Here is a 25,169-nt window from a genome sequence, read left to right as displayed (position 1 = left end):
CTGTCTTACTTCTGCTCAGTCTCATACCTCTCTCTTCCAGTACTTTCTCCATCTTTCCAGTTTAGTTCCCGCTTCTTCTCTTGAATCTGCAGACAGCAAGATGTCATCTGCATACAACATTGTCCAAGGCGCATCTTCTCTCACCTCCTCCATCACAATGTTAAACAGAAACAGATTTAATGCTGTCCCTTGATGCAAGCCAACTGTTACTTGAAAACTTTCTGTCTGTCCCACTTGTCTTCACATTTCTGTACATCTCCTGCACCAACCTGACATATTTCTCTGGAATCTTCTTCTCCCTCAGACACCTCCAGACTTCTTGCCTCGGCACTCAATCATATGCTTTCTCCAGATCAATAAATGCCAGATGTAGCTCTTGTTGTTTCTCTCGAAACTTTTCTATCATCTGCAGTAACCCAAAGATAGCGTGTGTGTGTGTGTGTGTGTGTGTGTGTGTGTGCGCGCACACGCGCTTTCTGGATGTACTTTGTATATATTGCATTTTTATTTATTTTACCTGGTCCAGAAAAAACCTAATGGAACTTTTACAAGCCACTTAAGCCCTCCAATAAGCAAAGTGGCAGTCTCACATTGAGCAATGAAATTCATCTCTCATTTGAAAGCAATCGCAAGCATCCATGCCCATGGCAGGATTTGAACCCACAGCCTGTTGGATGGAGCATGGATGTGCTAACCACTTAGATAACCTAGCCAGCAGTACTTCTAGCTTGATTTCCAGGGATGATTTGTTGTTCTCTTTCCTCTAAGTGCTGAAATATTTTCTCCATCAATCATATAAAACCCTTTAAGTAACTTAAATGTTTTTATCATATCCCCCCCCCCTTTTTTTTTTAACCAACTTTTGCAACTAACAAACTGACAATCTATCCTCATAGGGAGTATTCCCTAGACCACTCACCATCTTTGTCACTTGCTTGTGAGTCATCTTCACTACTTCCTCATCCCCAAGAAACCTAAGTAATCAGACTAAAGTACAGTAATATTACATATGGAAATTTCACTTGTTTTTTTCTGCAAAACGATTTAAAATAGCATACAACAGACTATAATAATAAAATGATAGAAGAACTAGAAATATAAAATTATACTACATACATTTATTCTGTGTAGTGGCTTTATTTAAATTAGAGATGTCTACATTACTACTGTAAGAACATGCATTTTCTTGATTTCATTAGCACTGGTTCTGAGAGGTAGCTATGATCGTTAGTTAATTCTTTACACTGTCTTCTCTTGGATGTGAAAGATTATCACATCTCATGATGCAGTTAATTAATGGCTTGCACTTCTTATTCATGTTATTTCAACTCTATAGTTCTATTCACATCCACATTTTAGTGAATCTGATGCATTGTTGCTGGTTTAACATATCTTATTAAGCTTTTGCTATTTCAAAAAAAAAAAAATCTCACTTTGGTTTATGTGTGCAGTAAGATAAATTTTACATCTTTGTGTTATTTAAGTCTTTCTTTTTTATGATAAAGGACAATGTGATCAGGAAGAGATGTTAACATTTGGTCATCACTTTCTTTGTACAAATACTCTAATGAAAACTAGTAAAAGTTTCCAAGTCAGAAAAATCTAAATCCAAGACAGTCATAAAGAAAGGTGCATGTCAGAACATTTTTGTAATGTGCCATTGAGAATAGCACTGTTCATCATAACAAGCAAATATTGAGCTATTTTTATCTAATGCATTATAGATTTTTTTTTTTTTTTTTTTTTTTTTTTTTTTTTTTTTTCAAATTGTTCTAGCTGATTTTGCTAAAAGGGGTTTCATTATGTCATTTGTAAAATAATTTTTATAGTTTCAAATTGGCTAAATTTGTCATTAAATGTAGTTGGTAGTCTGATAAAATTGGGAAGATTTAGTAAATTTCAATATAGATTCTAATATATAAATTATATCATCATCATAACGCTAATTACGGGTATAGACCATATTGGTCTGTTCCGTTCTCATTATCCATCCAATATCCTTTTTTGAGGTCTACCCTGCCTTCTCTTTCCAATTGGCTTATATTTTAGTATTTGTTTAGGATTTCGGGTTGGCCATTCAGTTTACATCTTCTATCCATTTTTGTTTATAATTGTTTAGTTTTTTCCTAGGGGGTGCTTAAGGGTCAAAGCTGTATAACTGAGAGGAGACCTCCACATAGCCTTTAAAGGAATGCGGAGAACCGACCAGGGCTTCAGACCTAATGTCCAATCCTCACCTTCTCGTGGTGCACCCTGTTGGGTATCTACTTTGATACTGAACGAACGAGGATGGGCTGGCAATTTGGGATTTAGCCGACCAAATTGTATTCTTATTGGTTAAACCAAAATAAAAAATGATGGCACAACATGACAAAATTTCATGCCGGCTGGGGCGTCGCCCAGTTAAACAAGGCCCCCGTTGTTTTCGCCAGGGAACCAGGGCGAACAGCGAAAAGTCAGCTACTGGAACAAATCTGAAAACAAACCCCAACTCAACATCACCAGAGTTAAAGATCGGTACTATCAACGTAAGAAGCCTAAATGGCAAAGAAATGGAGCTAGCTGAGGAATTAGATAAGTACCAGATCGACATAATAGGGGTGACTGAAACAAAAAAGACCAAAACTGGTGAGATCTTTCTGAGCAATAAATACAAAATGTTATATTCAGGCAATAACAATCAAGGAAAAGAAGGAGTAGCCATAGTATTCAACACAAAATACGAGGCTAATCTTCTTGAATGGCAGTCAGTCTCAAGTAGAGTAATGTGGGCAAATATGAGAATGGGGAACTGGACAATGAGACTTATTTGTGCCTATGGTCCCACAGAAGGTTCTACTAAGGTAGAAGTGGAGGAATTTTTCGAGGCTTTAGAAAAAGCAACTGACACAATGAAAAAGGAAAAGTTGGTCCTTGTTGGGGATCTAAATAGTAGAGTAGGAAATGATTATGAGACATACAAAAATATTTTGGGAAAATTTGGAGAAAAGAGCAAAGCTAATAATAATGGCAAATATCTGTTGGATTTCTGCTCAGGACATGGACTGGTTATTACTAACACCATGTTCCAACATAAAAATGTGCACAAATTCACATGGAGAGAAGAGGCTAGGAATAAGAAAAGTCTCATTGACTATGTTATTGTTGATAGTGATGTTTTCTCCCTGGTGCAGGACACCAGAGTGTACAGAGGATTTGAAATTGGAAGTGATCACTATTTAGTCTTGAGCAGGATAAAATTGAATTTCATATTGAAAAGAATAACATGTAAGAAAGTTTTAAAGCGAATAAAAGTTGAGCAGCTCTCAGATGTAAACTGTAGACTAAAATACAGAAATATTATTGAAAAGAAAATGAAAGAGTTTGAGAACAGGAATCAAACCTTGGAGATTCAGTGGCAAACTCTGAAGGAAACATTGATTGATTCTGCCAGAGAGGCATGTGTTGAGGTTGTGTGCAAAGATAAAAAAATCAGAACTCCCTGGTGGACACAGGAAGTTAAAGAGGCAGTGAAGGAAAAGAAGAAAGCATATCAAAAGTTCCTGGCAAATAAGTCAGCTTTTACTCTTACAGAATACAGAGACAAACGTAAGAAAGCTAAACAGTGTGTAAAACTAGCTAAACAAACGTCATGGGAGAACTTTGGCAAGAATATAGAAAATAAATATCAAGAAGGTGGCAAAATATTCTGGAGGTTGTTGAAGAAGCTTAGGAATGGAGGAAAGAGTGCTGTAAAAGGAATTAGAGATGATAAAGGTGAAATGAAAACAGGAGAAAAAGATATCCTTGAAGTATGGAGTAATTACTTTGAAAAACTGCTAAATGAAACAAGCAGTGATGACAGCACAGTAGTAAAAAACACTGACCAGGCATGCAGTCAGGAATACATATCCACACTTGAATTAGAAAAAGCCATCAAAGGCTTAAAATGTGGAAGGGCAGCAGGAGTAGATGATATTCAACCAGAAATGCTGAAGTATGGTGGTATAAGAGTCTTACAGTGGCTGCACTGCATAGTTCAGAAAGCCTGGACAGAGGGACGAATTCCCGATGATTGGAGTAGAGCTCTCATAGTACCCATATATAAAAAGGGAAATAAAACTGAATGTGAGAATTACAGAGGTATTTCCCTACTGAGTGTTCCTGGCAAGATCTATGCAAGTATACTTGAGAAACGGTTGAGAAGAATTGTGGAAGAAAAGCTTGGTGAAGAACAAGCTGGATTCAGGCCAAATAGAGGCTGTCAGGATCAGATCTTCACTTTACGACAAATAGTCGAGAAAGCATGGGAATATAACAAAGATCTGTATTTAAGTTTTGTCGATTTGGAAAAGGCATATGACAAGGTGCCAAGAGAGAAGCTATTCAATACGCTGCAGTTATATGGTGTCAATGGGGCATTATATCAAGCAATACTTAGTCTTTATTTGAATTGTGAGTCAGCAGTTAGAATTGAAGGAAGTACAGGAAGATGGTTTAATGTTAAATCTGGTGTGAGACAAGGATGTACATTATCCCCTCTGTTATTCATTATCTATATGGATCACATTATGAAGGAATGTGGTATTAAACCTGATATCAAAATTGGAGATGTTAATGTCAGCTCTTTGCTTTATGCGGATGATGTTATACTTCTAAATAAATCCGCTACAAGTCTGCAAGATTCTCTGACTAAATTGAATTGCTGTTGTAATAGATATGGTATGAAGGTCAGCAATAAAAAGACAAAGACAATGAAAATAGGCAGAATCATTGAAAATGTCAACTGTGTTGTGAATGGAGAGCCTGTGGAACAAGTAAAACATTTCAGCTACTTAGGCACAATTTTTACTGAAGATGGTAAACTAAATATAGAAATAGACAACAGAATCAGCAAAGCTGGTATCGTGGGAAGTCAATTGAATAAATTCATATGGAATAAGAAAGAAATTAGTCGGAACACTAAATTAGCTGTATACAAGACTGTGTTCAAACCAATTTTAACTTATGGATCTGAGAGCTGGGTCAGAAGTAAAACACTTGACCAAAGACTAGAGACCGCAGATATGAGAGTCCTGAGAAAGATTAGAGGCGTGAACAGATGGCATCAATGGCAATATCATATTAAAAATGAGGATATTAGGAAAGAACTTGACATTGTCAGCATCCAGGAATGTGTTAGCAGAGCTAATCTCAGATGGTATGGTCACTTAAATAGAATGGGAGAGGAAAGATTAGCAAAACAAGTGTTCTCTGCCAGGTTGGCAGGAAAACGACCCAGAGGAAGACCAAGATATAGGTGGATTGATACGGTACAAAGTGCCTTAGACGATAGAAATATAAGATCTGATAATGTTGGAGTCTTGACAAGTAACAGACTGATTTGGAGGAAAATTGTAGATAGGAAGTTAGTAATGATGTAATTTTTTCATGTAGTACTGTCATATCCTGTACACCCCTTGAGGGTACATGGCAGGAATTTGATGATGATGATGATAGTTTTTTCCTATTGATTTTGTTTTTAGTTCTTTTAAAATGTCTTCATTCCTTTTTTGATCTAATAATGTGTATTTTGCAGTTCTTCTCATAAATATCATTTCACTTGTTTTTATTCTTTGTTTATCTTGTTTGTTTATTGCCCAAATTTCACTGCCATATAATAATGTGGGCACTGCTAAAATATTGTATATTTTCAAGCATGTTTCTTTTTGTACTATATTTGGGTTGAGTGTTCTATTTATCAGGCCTATAATCTGTAAAAATTTTGAAGTTCTTAATTTTATGTCTTTTTCTCCTTCATAAATATATATATTATATATTTAGTTTAATCCTTTATCCAAGTGTAAGCAAACAAAGTTTGCGCCTGAAGTATCTTCAGGACTGGAGCAACTCGTGGTAAAGGTGGTATAAGTTCTCATCACTTACCTTAGTATCTCCCATAATGCAAAGCACATCTTCTTGCCGACATGTATAATGCTATAGTCTAACCAAGTGAAAAAACTTCCAACATCCTTCTCTAATCCAGAGTAAGTTGATAATAAGATGCGACACCTTTTGGCAACTCATATAGGTAAATATGACTTCTCCATTACTTCCACCATGGTATCACCACTTCTGGGTCTGGCTCCCACTGATGAGACCTCAATAAAGGTCGAAACCGGTCTGGGTAGTGGCACTTCCCTTAATGCATAGCATTATACATGTCCACAAGGAAATGTGTGCTTTGCATTACGGGAGATACTAAGGCAAGTGATGAGAACTTATACCAACTTTACCACAAGTTGCCTCAGTGTGAAGATACTTCAGGTGCAAACTTTGTTTGCTTACACTTGGATAAAGGATTAAACTAAATATATAATTTATAGTCTAACCAAGTGAAAAAACTTCCAACATTCTAATTTATCTTAAAATATATTTGCATGCTTGCACGTGTGTGCGTGCATGCATGTGTGTGTGTGTGTGTGTCTGTGTGTGTGTGTGTGTGAGAGAGTGAGTGAGAAAGAGAGAGAGAACTACATACACAAGAGATTGCAAAACCTATAACACAAGAGTGCTGTATGTGGATAAAAGTTTTGATAGTTTTGCTTAGGGAGAAGAAAAAAGCATCTGTTTATGTGCTTCTTGAACTGTTTGGAGGTCACAGTCCATGAAGAAAATGGTATAGAGAAGGCTTTTTCAAAGAACAGAGATAGATGGAATTAGAAGTAAGAAGTTGGTTTGATGTGGATTTTGACTAACAGCTGTTCATGTTTTTTAATGTTTAGAGAAAAGTAAAGGAATGGTAGCGGGCATTTCAGCTGAGTAGTGCATGTGAAAATACTTATACAAAAGACATAATGACAGCAACAGGGTATCTATGAAAAAGTGAAAGAAATATGCGAGGTTTGGGTTATCTTTTCTTTTGGGTAATGTCAAAAACTTTTAGGAACATTTTAGATGCACCACTCCAAATCCTGCTATTTTCACGTTTATTAAAGGCCTTCTCAAAATTCTCATTCACATTCCATGTCTTGGTCCAGCATCTGCTGGACCAAGACATGGAATATGAATGAGAATTTTGAGTAGAATGGGGGTTGAAATGAAAAAACTCAGCTTACTGCAGATGCCTTTTGACAAGACCCCAGCAAATTCATATCTGGCTTCTTAAAGAATAATAGCAGAAAACTTGCCTCCTGTCCAAATGAAACCTGTGCCTTCTGGTCCCTCAAAGTCCCATTGATTGCAAATTCTACTTACCTGTCTTCCACTTCTCCCTCATTCAGATAGCACCACCATTATTGCACCTAAAGAAATCAGTAATTTCAGTGAAAATATAAGCTTGGAGAAGGTAACAGGCTTATCAACAACTGATAAGCTGCTCTCAAACTCTCCATGATGTCACATTCACAAGAATGAAAGACCTTTATGAACTGCTCATTAAATATCTCAAGTATGTCCTCTGCAGCAGCAGTTGTTCTTATACCACTTTCTCTAATCAGTGTCATCCTTACATAATCATTATTTTTATTTTTTATTTATTTTTTTGTTTTGCTTGCTACATATCAAAAGAATTCCCTAGGATTTTTTGTGGCTTCATTAGCTAACAGATTTGAGGAGATTTATGAAGAAAATGTGGAAGAGTTGCTTGAATCGCATCAGGAGGACCTCAGCAATGATCTTTTGTCTATGGAAAAGAACATTGGTAAGGAATCTGAGTCAAGTTCTGTGGAGATTGAGCCTGTGAAAACTCTCACAGAGAAAGTCATGTTTTAAGTTGATATGCCAGTGCCATGACTCTTTGAAGAACGTGACTCTGACTATATTAGGAGTTCTAACATGAAAAGGGAGATTGAAAACATCCTTGAATGCCACAAAGATATCCACAATCAGGAGTTACAAGCTGCAAATCAGGTTTCCATTGAGATATTCTTGTAAAGGCAGACTCCAACCTCCTACATGCCTTCAACTTCAGCATGCCAGCTAAAGATGCTGTCGTGACGACCTCTTCTGTGTGTTCTAAATCTATTTAGTTTCAAGTCACTTTTATGAATAATACAACTAATTACGAAATGATCACCGATCCAAAAGTAGGGAAATTTATATTTATACTGCGCCACCCTATTCTTAGATTAGTCTATATAAATAGTAGGATCAGTTCTAAATTAGGTTAGCAGTCATCTCATTAGGCCAATTCATCTATTATCATTTTTACTTGGGATTGCCGCACGATTCGAATGTTTATGAACGGTGCAATAATAAGGAATTCAGGCAAACACAATATTTAGATCAACAAAATAAAACATTTAATATATGATATGGTTAACAAATACAAGAACTCTATTTTAAAATGGAACTATACAATTAACTTAACACATCTTCTTAAGTCACTGATGCTAATTCAATGTTCTAACTTTCATATACTATTCACAGTCTCAAAAACACAAATCTTCTTATCTCAAGTTAATATAACAATTTCACATTTTATCAGTCTTCACAAATCTATCAGTTCAATGTTCATATTCACAGCAGGCAATAAACTACGTAAGCATAATTCCAAGCAAATATATTCCCGGACCTTGAGCATCGGAGATATATTACAGTTAATGCTAGAATAGAGAAACTTATACAACCACTCTTACCAGACAAATTCTTCAATACATCAAATTATTGAGAGAGCACTTATGAATTAACTTAATTAACATTAGCGGAACACACATAACAAATATTCTCCATAGTTTAAACTGTATTACTGTAAGTCGCACTTCACTATTCCAAACAACAGTAATTAGGTACTAATATCTTTTCCTGTTCACTTTTCTCCAAGTAATCAATATAACCTTTTCCTAGGGCAATATAGAATTTAATCGTAATTCAGATTAACTGGAACTAATCAGAATTTTCGCATTGACTGTCCAGTTTCCTTTTATCTGATTACGGCATCAACCTTTCTTCATAACAACAGAAGATTTCGCTTATAACATTAAACTTTATGTTTCACTACTTATAGGTTCACTTCCGAACACTATACTCATAAATTTCTGCCCTCAGGATTTTATAATCTTGGTTCTGCAAAACTCTCTCCTCACTCGCTTAATAATAATTCTTCTCCCTTCCCTGTCTTATCTATGACCTTCCTTCTCTTTCTGCTTTCTCTCTCTATATATGACCTTCACTCCCACCTTACGTTCGAATGCCACGCTCTACTCCACTCGTGGTTGTTTACGCGTGCGTTTCCATGACAATTGACTAAGCGTAAACATCTCGCCAATGTAATGTATGCTATATTACTGCTACATGAGTGATTACATAACATTAAATATTTCAGAAATAAGAACAATATAATATTTAAGCTATTTCTTCAACTTTTTGATTACGTATACAGTTAAATATAAAATAACACTTTACGTTACACCATATACAGGGTGTTCGGGATAAATTTGACATATTTATAATTAATTATATTTTTCCGTAAGTTACATGTATTAACACACACTTCTCTTCATTTAAAAGTTTGTACCCTTCTTCATTCATATACAAGATGTCAGAAAGGATGGATAGCTGGAACCCACCTGAATCATGGAAGAGAATAACTTGTATCATGATGATTTGTGCCCGCCATCAAAATAAGGATATTACGACTGCTGCCCAATGCTCCCTGAATACAGTAAAAACAATCAGGCATGAACTAGAGACTTGCAATGGTGACTACGAGGATGTAGCAAGAAGAAAGATCCCTAGCAGACGATCTGATTGCGTTCGTACAGCAGAATTCCTCGCAAATCTGCAGGAACAGGTGTTGAAGAACCCTGGCATTGGAATTTGGGCTTTGTTCGTGGAGTTGCTAACTGTAGTCAAGCCCTGGATAACAAGGGTAGCCAATGGTAGGCCGTATGTATGGCAGCAGGATTCGGCCCCTTGCCACACCTCTGGGAAAAGTCAAAAATGGTTGTCTGAAAATTTCTACGACTTCACCAGTCCAAATGTTTGGCCTCCAAACTCCCCAGACCTTAACCCCATGGATTATTTTGTATGGGGCGCAGTTGAAAAAGACACCAATCGCACTTCCAGTAATACAAAAGCCCAGTTAATGGATAAAATTAAAACAGTTTTTGCGGCCCTTCCCAGGGAGACTGTAGCATCAGCTTGTTCGAGGTTCCGAAGCAGAATTGAAACTGTGATCGATGCTAATGGTGGTTATTTTGAGTAAATCTTGTTGATAGTATTGTAATTAACTCTGCCTGTAATGTTTTTTTGTCAATTCATTAAATTTAATAGATACAAAGAAGATTTTCTTTTTCCTTACGAAACTGTCAAATTTATCCCGAACACCCTGTATATTTTTTGTTATACAAAATTCCAAACATATTATTATTTTATAAGTTAATAATAGGTCAGGTTTTAAATAAATTTTTAATTAGTAATTCTTATTTAAGGAATAATAAATAAATTTATATGAGCCATGATTAATAGTTAATAAGCAATGTTAAATGTGAATGAAAAATAATAAATTACATAACATAGCTTCATTCACAATTTAACAATGCGATTACAATGTATTAATCTTGAAATGAAAGAACTATTTTAATATTTATCTTTTTATACATACTGAATATTTTATGTACTTCTCTTATGCTTTAATATGTATGCAAAATAGGTGCATTTTTGATTAAATTAATCATAAAAAGATTGAATCTCTCTCATTTGGGTATCCAACCTCTGTTATCTGATTTTATAAGCCTCCTGTTTTATGCATTTTTTGATATACACAGTGATTCTTAAGAATGCAACCCCCATGTATAACGAGAGTTACCTGTATGTGTATATATATATATATATATATATATATATATATATATATATATATATATATATATGACTGCTCTGTTGGCTAGAGCTTTAATCACTGTGGAAAGGGTTGTAGGTGCAGTCATGATGGATGTTCTTATCTTTGTTGTAGGTTTCCTCTATGTAGTAAGGAATGGAGATCTGTTTGATAGATGAGTGACTAGGAAAGGTAGACAATTATTGGTTTCTTTTACCATAGTGAAACGTACTAGAATGCTGGCTGTCTTTTTCATGTAAGCTAATAAGGCTTACAGCATGTCAAGATTGTGTTTTGGGCAAATGTAAAATGCATTGTTCACACAGTGAACAATGTATAATTTACCTAGCCTGTTGTTAACCTGATGTTAACATTCACATGTTAACATCCTAAGGCTAGGTGTCTTGAAACTGCTTAATAAAGCAATAAAGCAGATCAAAATGCATTTTATCTCTACTGAAAAAAAAATTTGACAAAACAAAAATATTACCATTATGAATAGGGAAAATGGGGAGGGAAAAAAAACAGAAAAAGGAACAACCTTATTTCTTCATCAGTAACATACTACATGATTGACACATCCACTCCCTCATTCCTTCCCCACTAATATTATCAAATTATTAGAATAATATAATATTATTATAATTATATAAGAACAGAATTAGAAAAAGACATCAGATTTCATTAAAACATGCAATCCAATCCTCCTTGGATTTACCACTGCCTGGAGTTTAAAACCAGCACAAACTGATAGCCTGTAATTACGAGGGGCGGCCGGAAAGTTCTGTTAAACACCTAGAACAAAAATGACATTAAAGCAATATAACCACAAAAAAGAACATATCTTAAAACTCTTTAACCCCTCATTTTCCTCAAATTGTAATAATTTCTTCTTTTTCTTTTAGGATATATAATAAGACATAAACTTAATTAATTTTTGTTCTAGGTGTTTATCAGAACTTTATCAAATGATTAGAATAATATAATATTATTATAATTATATAAGAATAGGATAGACATTAAATTTTATTAAAACATGCAATCCAATGCTCCCCTAGTTGTATTAGTATATTTATTGTCCTATCTACAAACTGGCTAAAGTCAGGTAACCAAAAACATTTGTGTGGATTTTCATAATAAAAATTAAACAACTGCAGAAATTTTCATAAAATGTTTTATTCATTAAAATAAGCACCTTCATAATCTATAACTTTTTTTCCAACGAGATACAAGTTTGTAAATTCTGCTTTTATGAAATATTTTGTCTTTAGAAGTAATAAACCTAGCAACCTCCATTTCAATCTCTGTTTAATCACGGAACTGTCTAGCAGATAAAAAAAGGTGATAATTGCTTGGAGAAATGCCAGGGGGAATGTGGAAGATGAGGGAGTATCTCCCCATCCTAATGCACAAATCTTCTCATGTGTAAGTTTTGCATTGTCCTTTCCATTCCATTGTCCCATTCCATTATAAGAATAGCACTGTCTTCCGATTAATTAGTTCTGGGGCTGTTTCTGAAGTAATGCATCCTGTACACCAGTGTTTCTCAAACTTCAGATATCTGTGGACCCCTTCTTAAATTTTCATTATTACCAAGTACCCCTAATTAATTAATTCAAAAATAAATTAATTAATTAAAATTGATAAATTAATTTAAAATATTAAAAAATTAAATTAAAATATTAAAAAATTAAATATCTATTTTATTTGAATTTATATGTTCATGTGAACAAAAAATATGATTTTTTTTAATAGAACAAACTTTATAAAGATACTATAAAGTTTTACTTACTTGAAATAATTTATCTTCAATGAGAGGAGTGAAATTGCTTATGGTGAGATAAAATTTCAGCAAAATTTGGCTCTATAGTTGTTAATTTCAATCTCAAATGCGGTTTGACATCTATAATGCGATTCCTCTTCTTCATCTTAATATCTACAAGGGCCGAAAATCCAACTTCGCACAGATATGAACTTGGAAATAGAAAAATGAACCTTAGAGCTTTATCTGTTAATTCAGGAAATTCATTCTGTATTTGTAGCCAAAATGATGATAACGTATTCTCACTGTATTTATTTTTTAGGAAACCATCAGAAGCTAGTTCTAAAAGTTTTTCTTCTTCTATTGACGATAGACCCTTTGGCATAAATTTGTTTTTATTGAAAGGGTATCTTATCCACTCAATATTAATGTCCAATTCAAGGAAATACTTTTCTAGATTCATTTGTAAGCTTTTTAAATACTGCATGATAGTAATTTTCACATCATCATCAATTTGTTCATTTGAACTTGCGAGCAATTCACGAAGCGATGGAAACGCGTCAAATTCTCCATTACCAACCCGCTTTTGCCATAACTTCATTTTTGCCAACGTGGCATTCACTTTATCTTGGACATGAAATATAGAAATTACCTTGCCTTGTAAAGATAAATTAAGACTATTTAATACAGTAAATATATCTGCCAGGTATGCTAATTGACTGAGCCATTTCCAATTATGTAAATACTTTTTTCAATTCAAACTTTTCATCAAGAAAAACTTGTAGTTCATATCGAAGTTCAAATAAACGAGTAAGAACTTTTCCACGAGAAAGCCAACGAACATTGGTATGGAAAAGAAGTTGTGTATAGTTGCTTCCCATTTCTTTGCAAAGCTGAGAGAAAAGTCTGGCATTTAGAGGACGACCTTTAATATAATTTATGATTTTTACAGCTTCATCAAGAACTTTTCTTAGGTCTGTAGACATCATATGTGTAGCCAAAGCCTCCCTGTGTATGCAGCAGTGTGTCGACTTTGCATTTGGTGCAACAGCTTGAAGCCTTGAAACAAGCCCTTTTTTTAGATCCGACCATGGATTTCGCTCCATCCATGCTTATTCCAACACAACTTTTCCAATCAAGCTTGTTTTGATGCATAAAGGTATTTATGCTGTTGAATATTTCTTCTCCTGTTGTATGTTCTGGCAAGGGTTGGCAATATAAAAGGTCGTCATGAATTTTTTGATTTTTTTCATACCTAACGAACACTAGAAGATTTGCAAAATTTGTAATGTCGGTGGATTCATCTACCTGCAACGCATAATAACGACTCTTACGTATATCAGATAACAATGTTTGTTTTATGTTTTCAGCCATTTCAGTGATTCTTTGATGAACGGTACTATTTGAAAGACAAATCCTATCAAAAGATCTTTTTGCATTATCTCCGATCATAATTTCCGCTATTATTTTTGCTGCAGGCTTGACCAAAGTTTCACCAATTGTTTCCGCTGCACCACTTTTTGCTATTAATAGCGACACATGATATGAAGCTTCTAAAGCCTTCATGTTTTCACCTCCTGACATGATCGACATCACTTTTTGAGATTCTTTTAAATTTTTTAGTTTATTTTGAAAAAATTCGACAGGTTTGTCCTTGCATTCATTATGTTTCGATTCAAAATGGCGATTTAAATTACATGGTTTTATGCTTTCATTTTTTAAAGTTTCACTGCAAATTACACATAATGGAATAGGTTCCTCTGCATTTCCCCGTCCATGAAAATCCACATTTCAAGTAATTTATATCGTACTTACGAAGTTTTCTCATTTTCTTCCTAGTTGGTTCTTTAGAGATGTCAGACGACACACACTTATCAATTTCACTTGATCCAGATACAATATCAACATTTTCTTGTTGCTGACAGCTACTTGTATCTACTATGTTCATCTCTTTTGCACATTTTAAAAATCCAGTCTTTAACCAGTGATCCATGCTTAAGAATTTGAAAGCTAAAAAAAAATTACCGTATTTAACAAACAGTCCTTCAACATATGGCTAGTGAAAGCAGAACTTGAAACAGACAGCAATGGTAGGCCAGTAGAGATAAAGCAGCTATGAAGACGTCCATATGATTGGTGCGGTATTAACAAAAGATCGCGTTACTAATTGACAAAAGCAAGCCATTTCAGTTGAAATGCTAATTCTCTTCAACTGAATTCCTTATATAATATCTGAAACACATTCACCATATATTTCTTAGTTTTAACATGTTCACTCAAACAAAACCATATGTTGCCGGTGCACCATATGTTTTTGATTGTCTACTATACAGTATTTTATGTGGGAGGGGTCATGCGATTCATTAGTTCCGTTTTTACCCAGTTGTCTCTAATTGCACTATTTGTTGAGAAACATATTACACAGCCTGCAGATGTCTCTGTACCTTATTCAGTGATACAATAGGAATGTTTTACGATCTTAAACTTAAATTTTATTTCATGCGTTAATGATGCATAGCCAAAAATTGCCACGGATCCCCTGAAGACATTTCGCGCACCCCCCCAGGGGGTGCGCGTACCACACTTTGAGAAACACTGCTGTACACACTCGAGTTGCATCGAGTAGATCTCTGCCGTAATTGTTTGGCCTGCAGCAAGAACCTCAGTGGATAATACTAGCTCCAGTCCACCACACATAAAAGCATAGTCTTCTGGGGATGAAGCAGTGCCTTTGAAGTGTGCCGTACTGGATCGTTTGGTGACAACCAATGATAAGTTTGCTTTCTGTTAGAGTATAAGATCCATTTTTCATCACGTGAGTAAGTAAACCAAAAATGGCCCGTTTTTATGGCTGGAAGAAATGAAGAACAAATTGATAGCTTTTGAAGTTTATTTTCATCTGGTAATGCATGTGGGACCCATTTGCTTAGCTTCCATGATTTTCCCAGTTGATGCAAGTGTAAACAAATTATTTCACCACTCACGTTAATCATTTGTGAAAGTTCTTGACATGTTAATCTTGAATTATTTTCAGCAGCAGCATGTTAAGTCTTTATTATCAATAATATAGGGTCTTCCTGAATGTGGTGCATCTTAAAGTGATTCATCATCAGAAACAAATTTTAAACCATTTCTGCACAGTATGTTCTGCTACTGCATCTTTTTCAAATGCCACACGTATCTTACGAGATGCTTCTGAAGGCCTTCACGCCAAATTCATAAAGCAAACAAGCCTGAATTACATCAGTTTCAACATTTTAAAAGGGGTCAAAGTCACAGAAAAAAGAGTACACACACCAAATTAGAGCACACCGATTGTCTGCTGCACATCTATGCCTTATGATTCACATAAAATATTGTTCTCTGCAAACCACTACAAAATAAAACAACTCATTGCAGCAAACTCTACCGAAAAACCATACAAATTTTTTGGTTGCCTGATATTTAGTCAGAATTCTGCCATATCACTGGCTGTATTCCACTTTTCAATTGCTTTGATGTAGCTTCCCACAAAACTATCTATAAAAGATACCATAGTACTAATCTAATCCTAGTTCTCTTCTGGATTTTGTGTGTGTGTGTGTGTGTGTGTATGTGTTAACCCCCCCACCCCCACCCAACCCAGTGGTTGATGGGGTAGCAACAGGGCCGTACTGCACAGGGGCCAATTTAGGGGTTCCAGAGCACTAACATCTTGGGCCCCACCCACCTAGGGAAAAGTGTAGGTGTGGCCCTGGATAGCAATGCTGCTTTATAGAACAAGGTGGTTTCCAATTGCCTTCTTTGTCTAGCAGTATCTTATGTCTGTAGATATGTGTTCATGGGGCTAGTTTTCCTGTTTTGAGAGATGATAAACCTAAGTTTCCTGGAGGATTAAACCATCCATAAGACTGACTACCTCACCTTTAATTGAAAAGCACTGATAAGGTTCATCATGTGATTGATGGGATCCAGGTCTTTCCACTTTTTTGGAAAAGTGGAAAGACCTGGAAAGGGCTTTGTCGAAACCAACTGAGTTATAGAGACTCCCCTTTCTAGATAGTACTGCTTTATTCATTTTCTGTTGATATTTTATATTTACAATTTTATATTGTAAAATTTATAAACAGATTACTTAAGGCACAGATATAAGTTACTCCCTCATAATTTTTTTGTGAAAAGTTTTGAAAATACTGCACTTAACTCAGATCAACTTAAAAAATCTCCTATATAGCTGTACCACATGCACAGTGGTGCAGCTATTCTCTATTCATGCATATGGCTCTTTCATATGTTTGCAACTTTTATTTACTATCATTTGCAGGGAACCTATCTGCCACTATTCCATAGCCACTCCTCCAAATGGCATTTTATAGAGTTAATTATGTATAGAGGTATACAATAAGACCAGAACCACATGTTCAAATTACTATTGAACTTACTCATGTTCATAACCATCTCAGCCAGTAGCCATTCCTTCTTTACCCCAGAAACCAGATTATAGTAACCTCATAATTATCTCACATATCCAGAGCACCACTAAACTAGGAACGGTTTTAAAAAAGTATAATATCAGTACAACTTTCAGTATCATTAAAACTAGCTGTCTTTATCTGCTCATTCAGATACACCCATCTACCATGGATCACCCATGATTGTACAGAATTTACTCTTGCAAGTTAGCAGACTTTGGCCAAGTTGGGAGAACTTTTGTCATCTGAGCATATGAATAGAAAAATATGTCTGGTATATTTATAAATTCTCATGCAGTTGATTTTGGCCAAAATCAATTACATGGGAATTTCTTAGTGCAGTTGAAAGTTTAGATGATCATCAATATCCTGATATGTACCCTAAAGGGGGGGGGGTTGGGCTACTGGCTACTATGACAGCACTGCATGATTAAGTTTATATTATAATTAATTTCCTATCAGCAATTTTTCTCCAAATTAGTCTATTACTTGTCAGCATATTGTCGTATTTAACATTTTGTGCTCTAAGGCACTTCTGACTCATTCGGTCCACCTAGACTTTGGTCTTCTTCTTCTTCTTGGTCTCTTTCTGCCATCTTGGCATCAACACATCTGTTTTGGTAACTTTTCCTCACCATTTTATTTAAATGGTCAATTCCACCTTAGATTTAGCTCTACTCACACATTCTTGAATGCTAACAAGGTCAAGTTCCTTTCTAATATCTTCATTTTTAATAAGATTCTGCCATTGATGCCATCTCCTCACTCCCTTAATTTTTCTTAGAACTCTCTGTGGTCTCCAGTCTTTGATCATGTGCTTTATTCCTAACACAACTCTCAGATCTATAACTTAAAACTGGTTTGAACACTGTTTTTTTTTTGTGTGTGTGTGTGTGTGTGTGTGTGTGTGTGTGTGTGTGTGTGTGTGTGTGTGTGTGTGTGTGTGTGTGTGTGGCTAGTTTGGTGTTTTGTTTGATTTCTTTCTTATTCCATATAAATTTATTCATTTGGCTTTCCATCATACCAGCTTTGCTTATTCTGTTTATTTCTAAATTTAATTTGCCATCTTCACTAAAACCTGTGTCTAAATAGCTGAACTATTTTACTTGTTCAATAGGTTCTCCATTCAGAATCAGCTGAAGTTTTTTTTTTTTTTATGTTCCAGCCTATTTTCATACTTTTTGGCCTTTTTATTGCTGATTTTCATGCCAAATTTGTAAAGCTGTCATGTAATTTAGTTAACCCTGGAGACTTGCACTGGATGTGTTTAGGAGTACAATGTCATATGCATAAAGCAAAGAGCTAAGTTTGATATCTCTGATTCTAATATTAGGTTTAATGCCACTTTCTTTCATAATGTGATCCATATAGATGATGAATAAGAGTGGCGATAATATGCATCCTTGTTTTCCTATGATTTTACATCAAACATCTTCCTGTATTTCCTTTAATTTTCTAACTGCTGACTTACAACTTAAATATAGACTATGTGTTGTTCTGCACATAGTCTATGTGTCTACAAAATTCTAGATAACTTTCTCTGGGCACTTTGTCATGTGCCTTTTCCAGATCTACAAACATATTCCCATGATTTCCCAACTGTTTGTTGTAAAGTGAAAACTTCATCTTCACAACTTATTTGGTCTGAACCAGACTTGTTCTTCTTCAAGTTTATTTTCCACAATTTTTCTCAACCTCTTGTCAAGTATGCTTGCATAAATCTTACCTGGAACACTTAATTGTAAGATTCCTCTATAATTCTCACATTCATCTTTACTTCCTTTTTTATAGATGGGAAATTATGAGAGCTCTGCTCCAACCTTCTGGAATTCAACTTTCTGAGGCCCTTGGAATCATGCGGTTTTGTAATTTAGCCACTGCAAAATTTTTATGCCTCCATATTTGAGCATTTTTGGTTGAATATCATTTCCTCCAGCTGCCCTTCCACATTTCGGGTATTGATATGTACCCCTCTTTGCATTTCTCTTGAAAGTTTTCTACTGCAGTTCTGTCGCTGTTTGTTTCATTTAACAATCTTTCCAGATAGTTACTCTCTACACCCAGGATAACTATCCTCAGTTTTCATGTTACCTTTATCATCTTTGATTCCTTTTATAGTACTCTTTCCTCCATTTCTAAGCTTTGCTAATTGCCTCCAGAATATTTGCCATCTTCCTGATATTCACCTTCTATATTCTTACCAAAGTCTTCCCGTGTCTTTTGTTCAGTTACTTTCACACGTTCACTGTATTTTTTTAGGCCATGTGCTGACTTATTTCCTAGGACCTTTCGGTATGCTTTTTTCTTGTCCATGACTCATTTAACTTCACATATTCTCCTAGCTGAATCAATCAATGGCTAGTTTGAGTTTGCCACTGAGACTCCATGTTCTTGTTTTCAAGCTGTTTCATTTTTTCTGCAATAATGTTTGTATTGTTGAGTCTGCAGTTTACTTGTAAAAGCTGTTCAAGTTTAATTAGTTTTAAAACTTTCTTACATAATGTTCTTTTTAAATGTGATATTAAGTTTTATCCTACTTAAAACTAAGTGATAGTCACTTCTAATTTCAAATCCTCTGTACACTCTTGTATACAGAACCATCATGAAGATATCACTATCAACAATGACAGTCAGTGAGGCTTTTCTTATTTCTTGTCTTTTCTCCATGTGAACTTGTACACATTTTTATGTTGAGCATGGTGTTTAGTAATGAGCAGTCTGTATTATTAACAGAAATACAGCAGATGCTTATTAGCATTACCCTTTTCTTCAAATTTTTCCCAAAATGTTTCCATATACCTGGTGGGATTCATTTCCTACTTGACTGTTTACATTTCCAACAATAAGCACTTTTTCCATTTCCATATTCTTTTTTCAGCTGCCTGCTCTAATGACTTAAAAATTTTTTCCACTTCTTCTTTAGGAGAACCTTCTGAAGGACCATAGTCACAAACAGTGCTTTTTTTCTGGCAGTATGCAATGGTATGCAGTACCAGCACCTTTTTTCTTAAGTTTTTAAAATTTTGAGATTTATTGACAGCAAAATGTATTATAAATATCGCGGTAGATGATATTCACGAATTGTGTTCACAATTTGTATGGTGTTCACAACTGTGTTCACGAATCAAATTTTCAGTTTTGATTACTCATAAGTTGGTACCCTGCTTTCCTGTTTCATAGGTTGGTACGCAACCGGAAACAGGACGTTGTGTTCACTTTCGATTGCTTCCAATATCAGTTTCTCAGTTCTATATTCACTCTGTAACAGGCAGGTGTTCACGTGAGTTTTGAATTAATCTAAGTTAAATCAGTGCTATCATTGTTCAAAATGAGTAAAATAAGCCAGTGATAAAAAAAACAGGAAGGCTGAAGAAACAGAAATTGTTGAATGTACATGTGATCCTATAAAACAGAAAACTAGTACTGAAAATACACTTGGTGAAGAGGATCACGAAACCAAGACTGAAGATCCACGTGGTCAAAAGGAAGCAGATTCTGATTGGCCCGAATGTTGGACTCTTTTGCAAAAAAATGACTTCTGCGAGAGAAACGAGTGGCTGTATGTCAAGAATAAAATGTTGATACCAAAAGCAAGAAGAGATCTAGAGACGATGAAGGTATATTATATCATAGGATATGTTAAAAGTGTGGAAGCTGCTGTAATAACATCTTCATGGTGAGTACCAGCACCTTTTTTTTTTTTTCAGAAAAAAAAAGCACTGGTCACAAATCAGTTCATTGTCCATTACTCCATTTTGATGTTTGGCCAGATACTCTACCTGAATGCTGTCATTAATCCTTCCTTTCCTTGATTGTTATTTTCTGTATAATATAACTGAACCCTTATTAGGGTTTCTATAAGATTAATTCAGAAGATATTTTTGAGAATAGGACTGGTGGTGGGAGGACTAGGGGCCATACATGGAAGCTGGGCAAGAATGTGGTTAGCAAGGGTGTTAGAGCTAGTTGTGGGTGCTATGACTGTGAATGAGTTCAAGACGAGGTATGATAGATACTGTGTGAATGTTGCATAGTTGTTCTTGACATGATGTTAGGGCCTCCCTTGATGGGTCTGTCGACTCCTTGGAGTTGCCCGAAATAATAATAATAATAATAATAATAATAATAGTTATTTAGTAAGATCTCACCTGTTTTTGTCTTATATGTCTTAGTAATACCAACATGCAGCAGAACTTTTCCAGTTCTGCTGCATGTTCAATTTCCTTTCCATTTCCTTACATTGTTTGTTCCTTTCTTCACTTCTTCTGATGTAGAGTTTACTCTGCTTTATGTAGATATTGAGTTGGAGTTTGTTTCAGTAGCTGACTTTTCACTGTTTGCCCTGGTTTCTCCTGATGAAAACAGCGCAGGCCTTGTTTAACCACAGCCCATACCCAAGCTTGCATGAAATCTCATCATGTTGTACCATCATATGTATTTGTGGTTTAAGCTAATGGAGAGTACAGTTTGGGGCTAAGTCACAAACTGCCAGCCCATCCTTGCTTGTTCAGTATCCAGTGGATATCTACTAATGGGGTGCACCACATAAACATGAGGATTGGCCATTAAGTTAGAAGCCTCCATTAGTTCTTTCATATTCCTTAAAGGCAATGTGGAGGTGTTCTTTCAGTTATTTTGCTTTGATCCCTTAAACGATGGATAAATACAAAATGATGGAATTGAATGAATTGCAAATATGTGGAATAAATGATAAAATTAAAGAACACCAAAAGAATTGAAGAGAATATATATGAGTAGAAACAGAAAGACTATCAAAGGAAGTATTAAATATAAACCTGAAGGGAAGAGATATATAATAAGACCCAGGAAAAGAATGAAATTATAGTAATTTAGATGCTGAAACAATGTTAGATCCTGAATGGACGATCTTCAGAAATTATTCATTCAGAATCTAACATAAGAATTTGGCTAACTCAGATAATACCTGGTTGACAGCACATAGTGCTGAATTTATGTTGCAAAGGAATTTGTATAATATGTAAATCGTACTAAAAAAATTTTGTAGTTGAAAGTTAAACTGAAGGATTATAGGATTAGGTGAAAATTTAATAAAGAAATTGTAGAATAATCTTGTCCCATTAAGCTTTCTTAAACTTAATAAGTCGCCAAAGAAGTTAAGAGTACGAGTGCAAAGGTCGAGTTACATACACACGTATCAGCCATAATGCCGCCAGCTACAACATACGAGGAAGATGACGTAAGCGGGATTCCCAAGAATACAGCACCTAAACGGCAGCTAGGACTTGAGGAGCACCTTAAGGGCATGAAAACAAAGGGTCATATGGGAAAGAAGGGACGAAATATAAGCGGAATGCGCGCGATAATGTGGGGCTTTTTTCTGGTTGTTCCTGACTTCACTTCAAGGATTGCTGAATAGTGAATGGAGTAGGGACGAGCGAGAGAGAGATGTCCCACTCGAGTAGGAGCAGAGAATGCGCTGTATCAAGGCAGTGAGAATTTCGAATCCGAGAAGAATGTAAGATGGACGGCGTAGTCGTAAGCCCATTGCAGAAGCTACCAAGGAAGGAGGACCCGAAATACACGCGACTGTTAACAGACCTTTGGAAGAAAAAGATTGGGTAACGTAAAGACATTTGTTGTATGTTTAAATGAGACAGAATTTAATGTTAGATCATATTAAGTGGACATTTCATAGTGGACTATAATAAGGATTTGAATTTTGAGATAGAGTAATTCTGCTAAACAAAAGAATGTCAGGAGTGAAATTTTAGCTGCATGTGACTGAGATTATATGTGAATTTGATAATTTGTAGTTGATTTATATCAGAATAGTAACAAGTTGAGAAATGTATTTTAATGTAGCAAGAATTAAGAGTTTGATTTTGAATAACATAGTTAGCTTGTTTTAATGTTGCATAGAGTATGAGTAATTGCCAAGTTAATCTATGAGTGTTTTCTTAAATTAGTATTGAGTAACTAACTTAGTAAGAGATTTTGTAAAGCTTGATATCCCATTTCAATTACAGTTGTAAAGTGAATTTGTTCTAATAAACATGTTTTATTGTAAAAAAAAAAATTAGAACCATAGCGGGAGGGAATTTAATGAGAGTGTTTGAGTAATAGATTTATTGGTCACGACTGCAATTAGAACCAGTATCTATTTAGTGCATATTAGAATGAATGCCAGTTAACCTAGGAATATTTCCCTGAATTTTGAATAAGCTCATATTATAGGACTCTGGCTGGCGCAGCAATAAAAAATAAATTTTCTAGTGTCCAAAAAGGAAGCATTCCTAGGTAGAGTTGAGAAGGGCATTATTAAGGAAGTAAGTTAGTATATTAAATAACAATAGCAAAAGAGAACAAAGATAGAACAACAAGCTTATTCCAAAATTTTGAATGAGAATGAAGGAATACTGCATACACACATATAAAACTGGTTTATAACAAAATTAGTCTCCAAAATTTTGGAGACATTAATCTTCTTACTTTCAACTCATTTATTTAGCTTACTTAACAATTTTCCTAACTGAGAGCACTGGTATATTATTCTCTAAATCCCTGCTAGCACTTCATTTCCCAAGAAACTGAGGTAACCAGACCTGGGCAGTAATCCATCCATATGTGGTCATATCAAGGCTTGTAATTTACTACCTCTGTCATGGAGTCTTTTTTATGCAATGCAGTGTTTTTTCCCTCCTTCCTTTCCCTCAGTTTATCAGAGCTGAGGCATAAGTTAAATGCCTAGTCAGCTGTTTAACTAGACTGTTTAACCAATTCCTTTGCCCATTTTCTTATAACACAAGTTTCCATGGTCATTCTTCCTTTCACCTACCTCATAGTGAAAGCCCTGTTTGGAATTTCCTTTGGCCTGCTTGGCTAATTTCCTCTCAAACTAATTTTGTCTTCTTACCATGCTGGCCACCCCTTCCATCTTTCCTGCTTGTGCCTTGTGCTGCTCCTAAGCTTGCTGTTCACTTTTCTCCTTCTATACACTCTACAACTTTTTTTTTTCCAGCCCCTGCTTAACTATAGTATTCATCCATTGTACTCCTGCCTGATTTATCTTCCTGGCCTTGAGTATACAAGCCTGATGTTATTTCCTTCAGATACCACTTGACCAGCTTCTATTTATTAATAGCATTCTTCTCTTACAAATTGTTAAGCCATCACAGTGCTTCTAGCTGCCTCCTAAGCTTATTACAATCACCTGCCCAGTGATACCCAAGTAGAGTATGTTATAATTTTCCCTCACATAGTTGACTCCCTTCCCATGTTGCATGTGTAAGTAATAAGGTTATTTTTTAAAGCAATTTCAGTGTAATTTGTTTATGCAAATTGAAACTGCTGTCAGTGTGTTTTACAAATAAAATCTCTGGTGTTCTTAATATTACTTTCTATGTGCGAAAAATTGCTTTTCTTCAGCTCATGTAAAATTGTTTTCTAAATTAATTTATTTATAGGAAACAGTCATTTTTATGGTTACAAGGAGATATTTACAGAACCCAGAAAGCAAACTTGAATAATAACAACAGCAGCAGTAGTGGTTGCACTGGTAACAATGTTGGGAACATCAACAGCAACAAGACAGAAGATAGCTTGGATCATCATAATCCATCCCTTAGAGTGCGGAAAGAGGAAACGGTTTCTCGTATATTAAATAAAGTAGATCAAATGCAACTGGATGAGGGTAGACAAACTGTTACCATAAAAACTATTAAGGAGCCGATCTTCAGAAAGAAAGAAAAGGTGTGTCCAACTAGGAAAAGGGGGGACTAAAATGAAGTATTGAGAACCAAATGTAAATGAAACCAGTTATTATTTTGTATAAATATTCATTTCTGCATACTAAAATAAAGTTTGCATGATTACTTTCAGTTTCAGGTGTTACTGTTTTCAGATATTTTGAAGGTATTGCTCTCCTGTTTTGTTAATTTGAAGTAGATTTCTTATTTATCCAGGGAATGAGAGGACACAAATAGATTTTTCACAGAGGATATGTAATTGAATTTACTCAAAAAAATAGGAAGCTTTTTGGATTCCTTATGAAGAACTTTTTTTTGTATTGTTTGAAAATTGGTACGTGGTTTGAATGGAGAAAATGTACTACACTGTAATATGGTATGTATTAATATTTTGACTCTTTTTGATCTAGCCCCCTTAAAAATATTCACTAATTTATTCTTGTTTTATA

General features: G+C 35.1%; 1 protein-coding gene across 2 annotated transcripts in view; it reads left to right on the top strand.

Annotated features, from left to right (window-relative positions):
* Nucleotides 1-24,846, top strand: part of LOC150093032 (dual specificity protein phosphatase CDC14A-like) — a 382,808-nt gene extending 357,962 nt beyond the window's left edge. For both annotated transcript variants that reach the window (XM_090413766.1, XM_090413767.1), the window contains one exon: nt 24,439-24,846. In XM_090413766.1, coding sequence (XP_090269892.1) covers nt 24,439-24,754 — 316 coding nt within the window. In that variant the 3' untranslated portion in view covers nt 24,755-24,846. The remainder of the gene's footprint in view (nt 1-24,438) is intronic.
* Nucleotides 24,847-25,169: the final 323 nt, after the last annotated feature.

The sequence above is a fragment of the Typopeltis vanoorti genome, chromosome 24 (assembly GCF_054136105.1).
Source record: "Typopeltis vanoorti isolate ZY-2024b chromosome 24, IOZ_Tvanoo_1.0, whole genome shotgun sequence".
In the NCBI taxonomy this organism is placed as follows: domain Eukaryota; kingdom Metazoa; phylum Arthropoda; class Arachnida; order Uropygi; family Thelyphonidae; genus Typopeltis; species Typopeltis vanoorti.
Note: the sequence above shows the minus strand (reverse complement) of the source record. Positions and strands in the feature narration are given on the sequence as shown.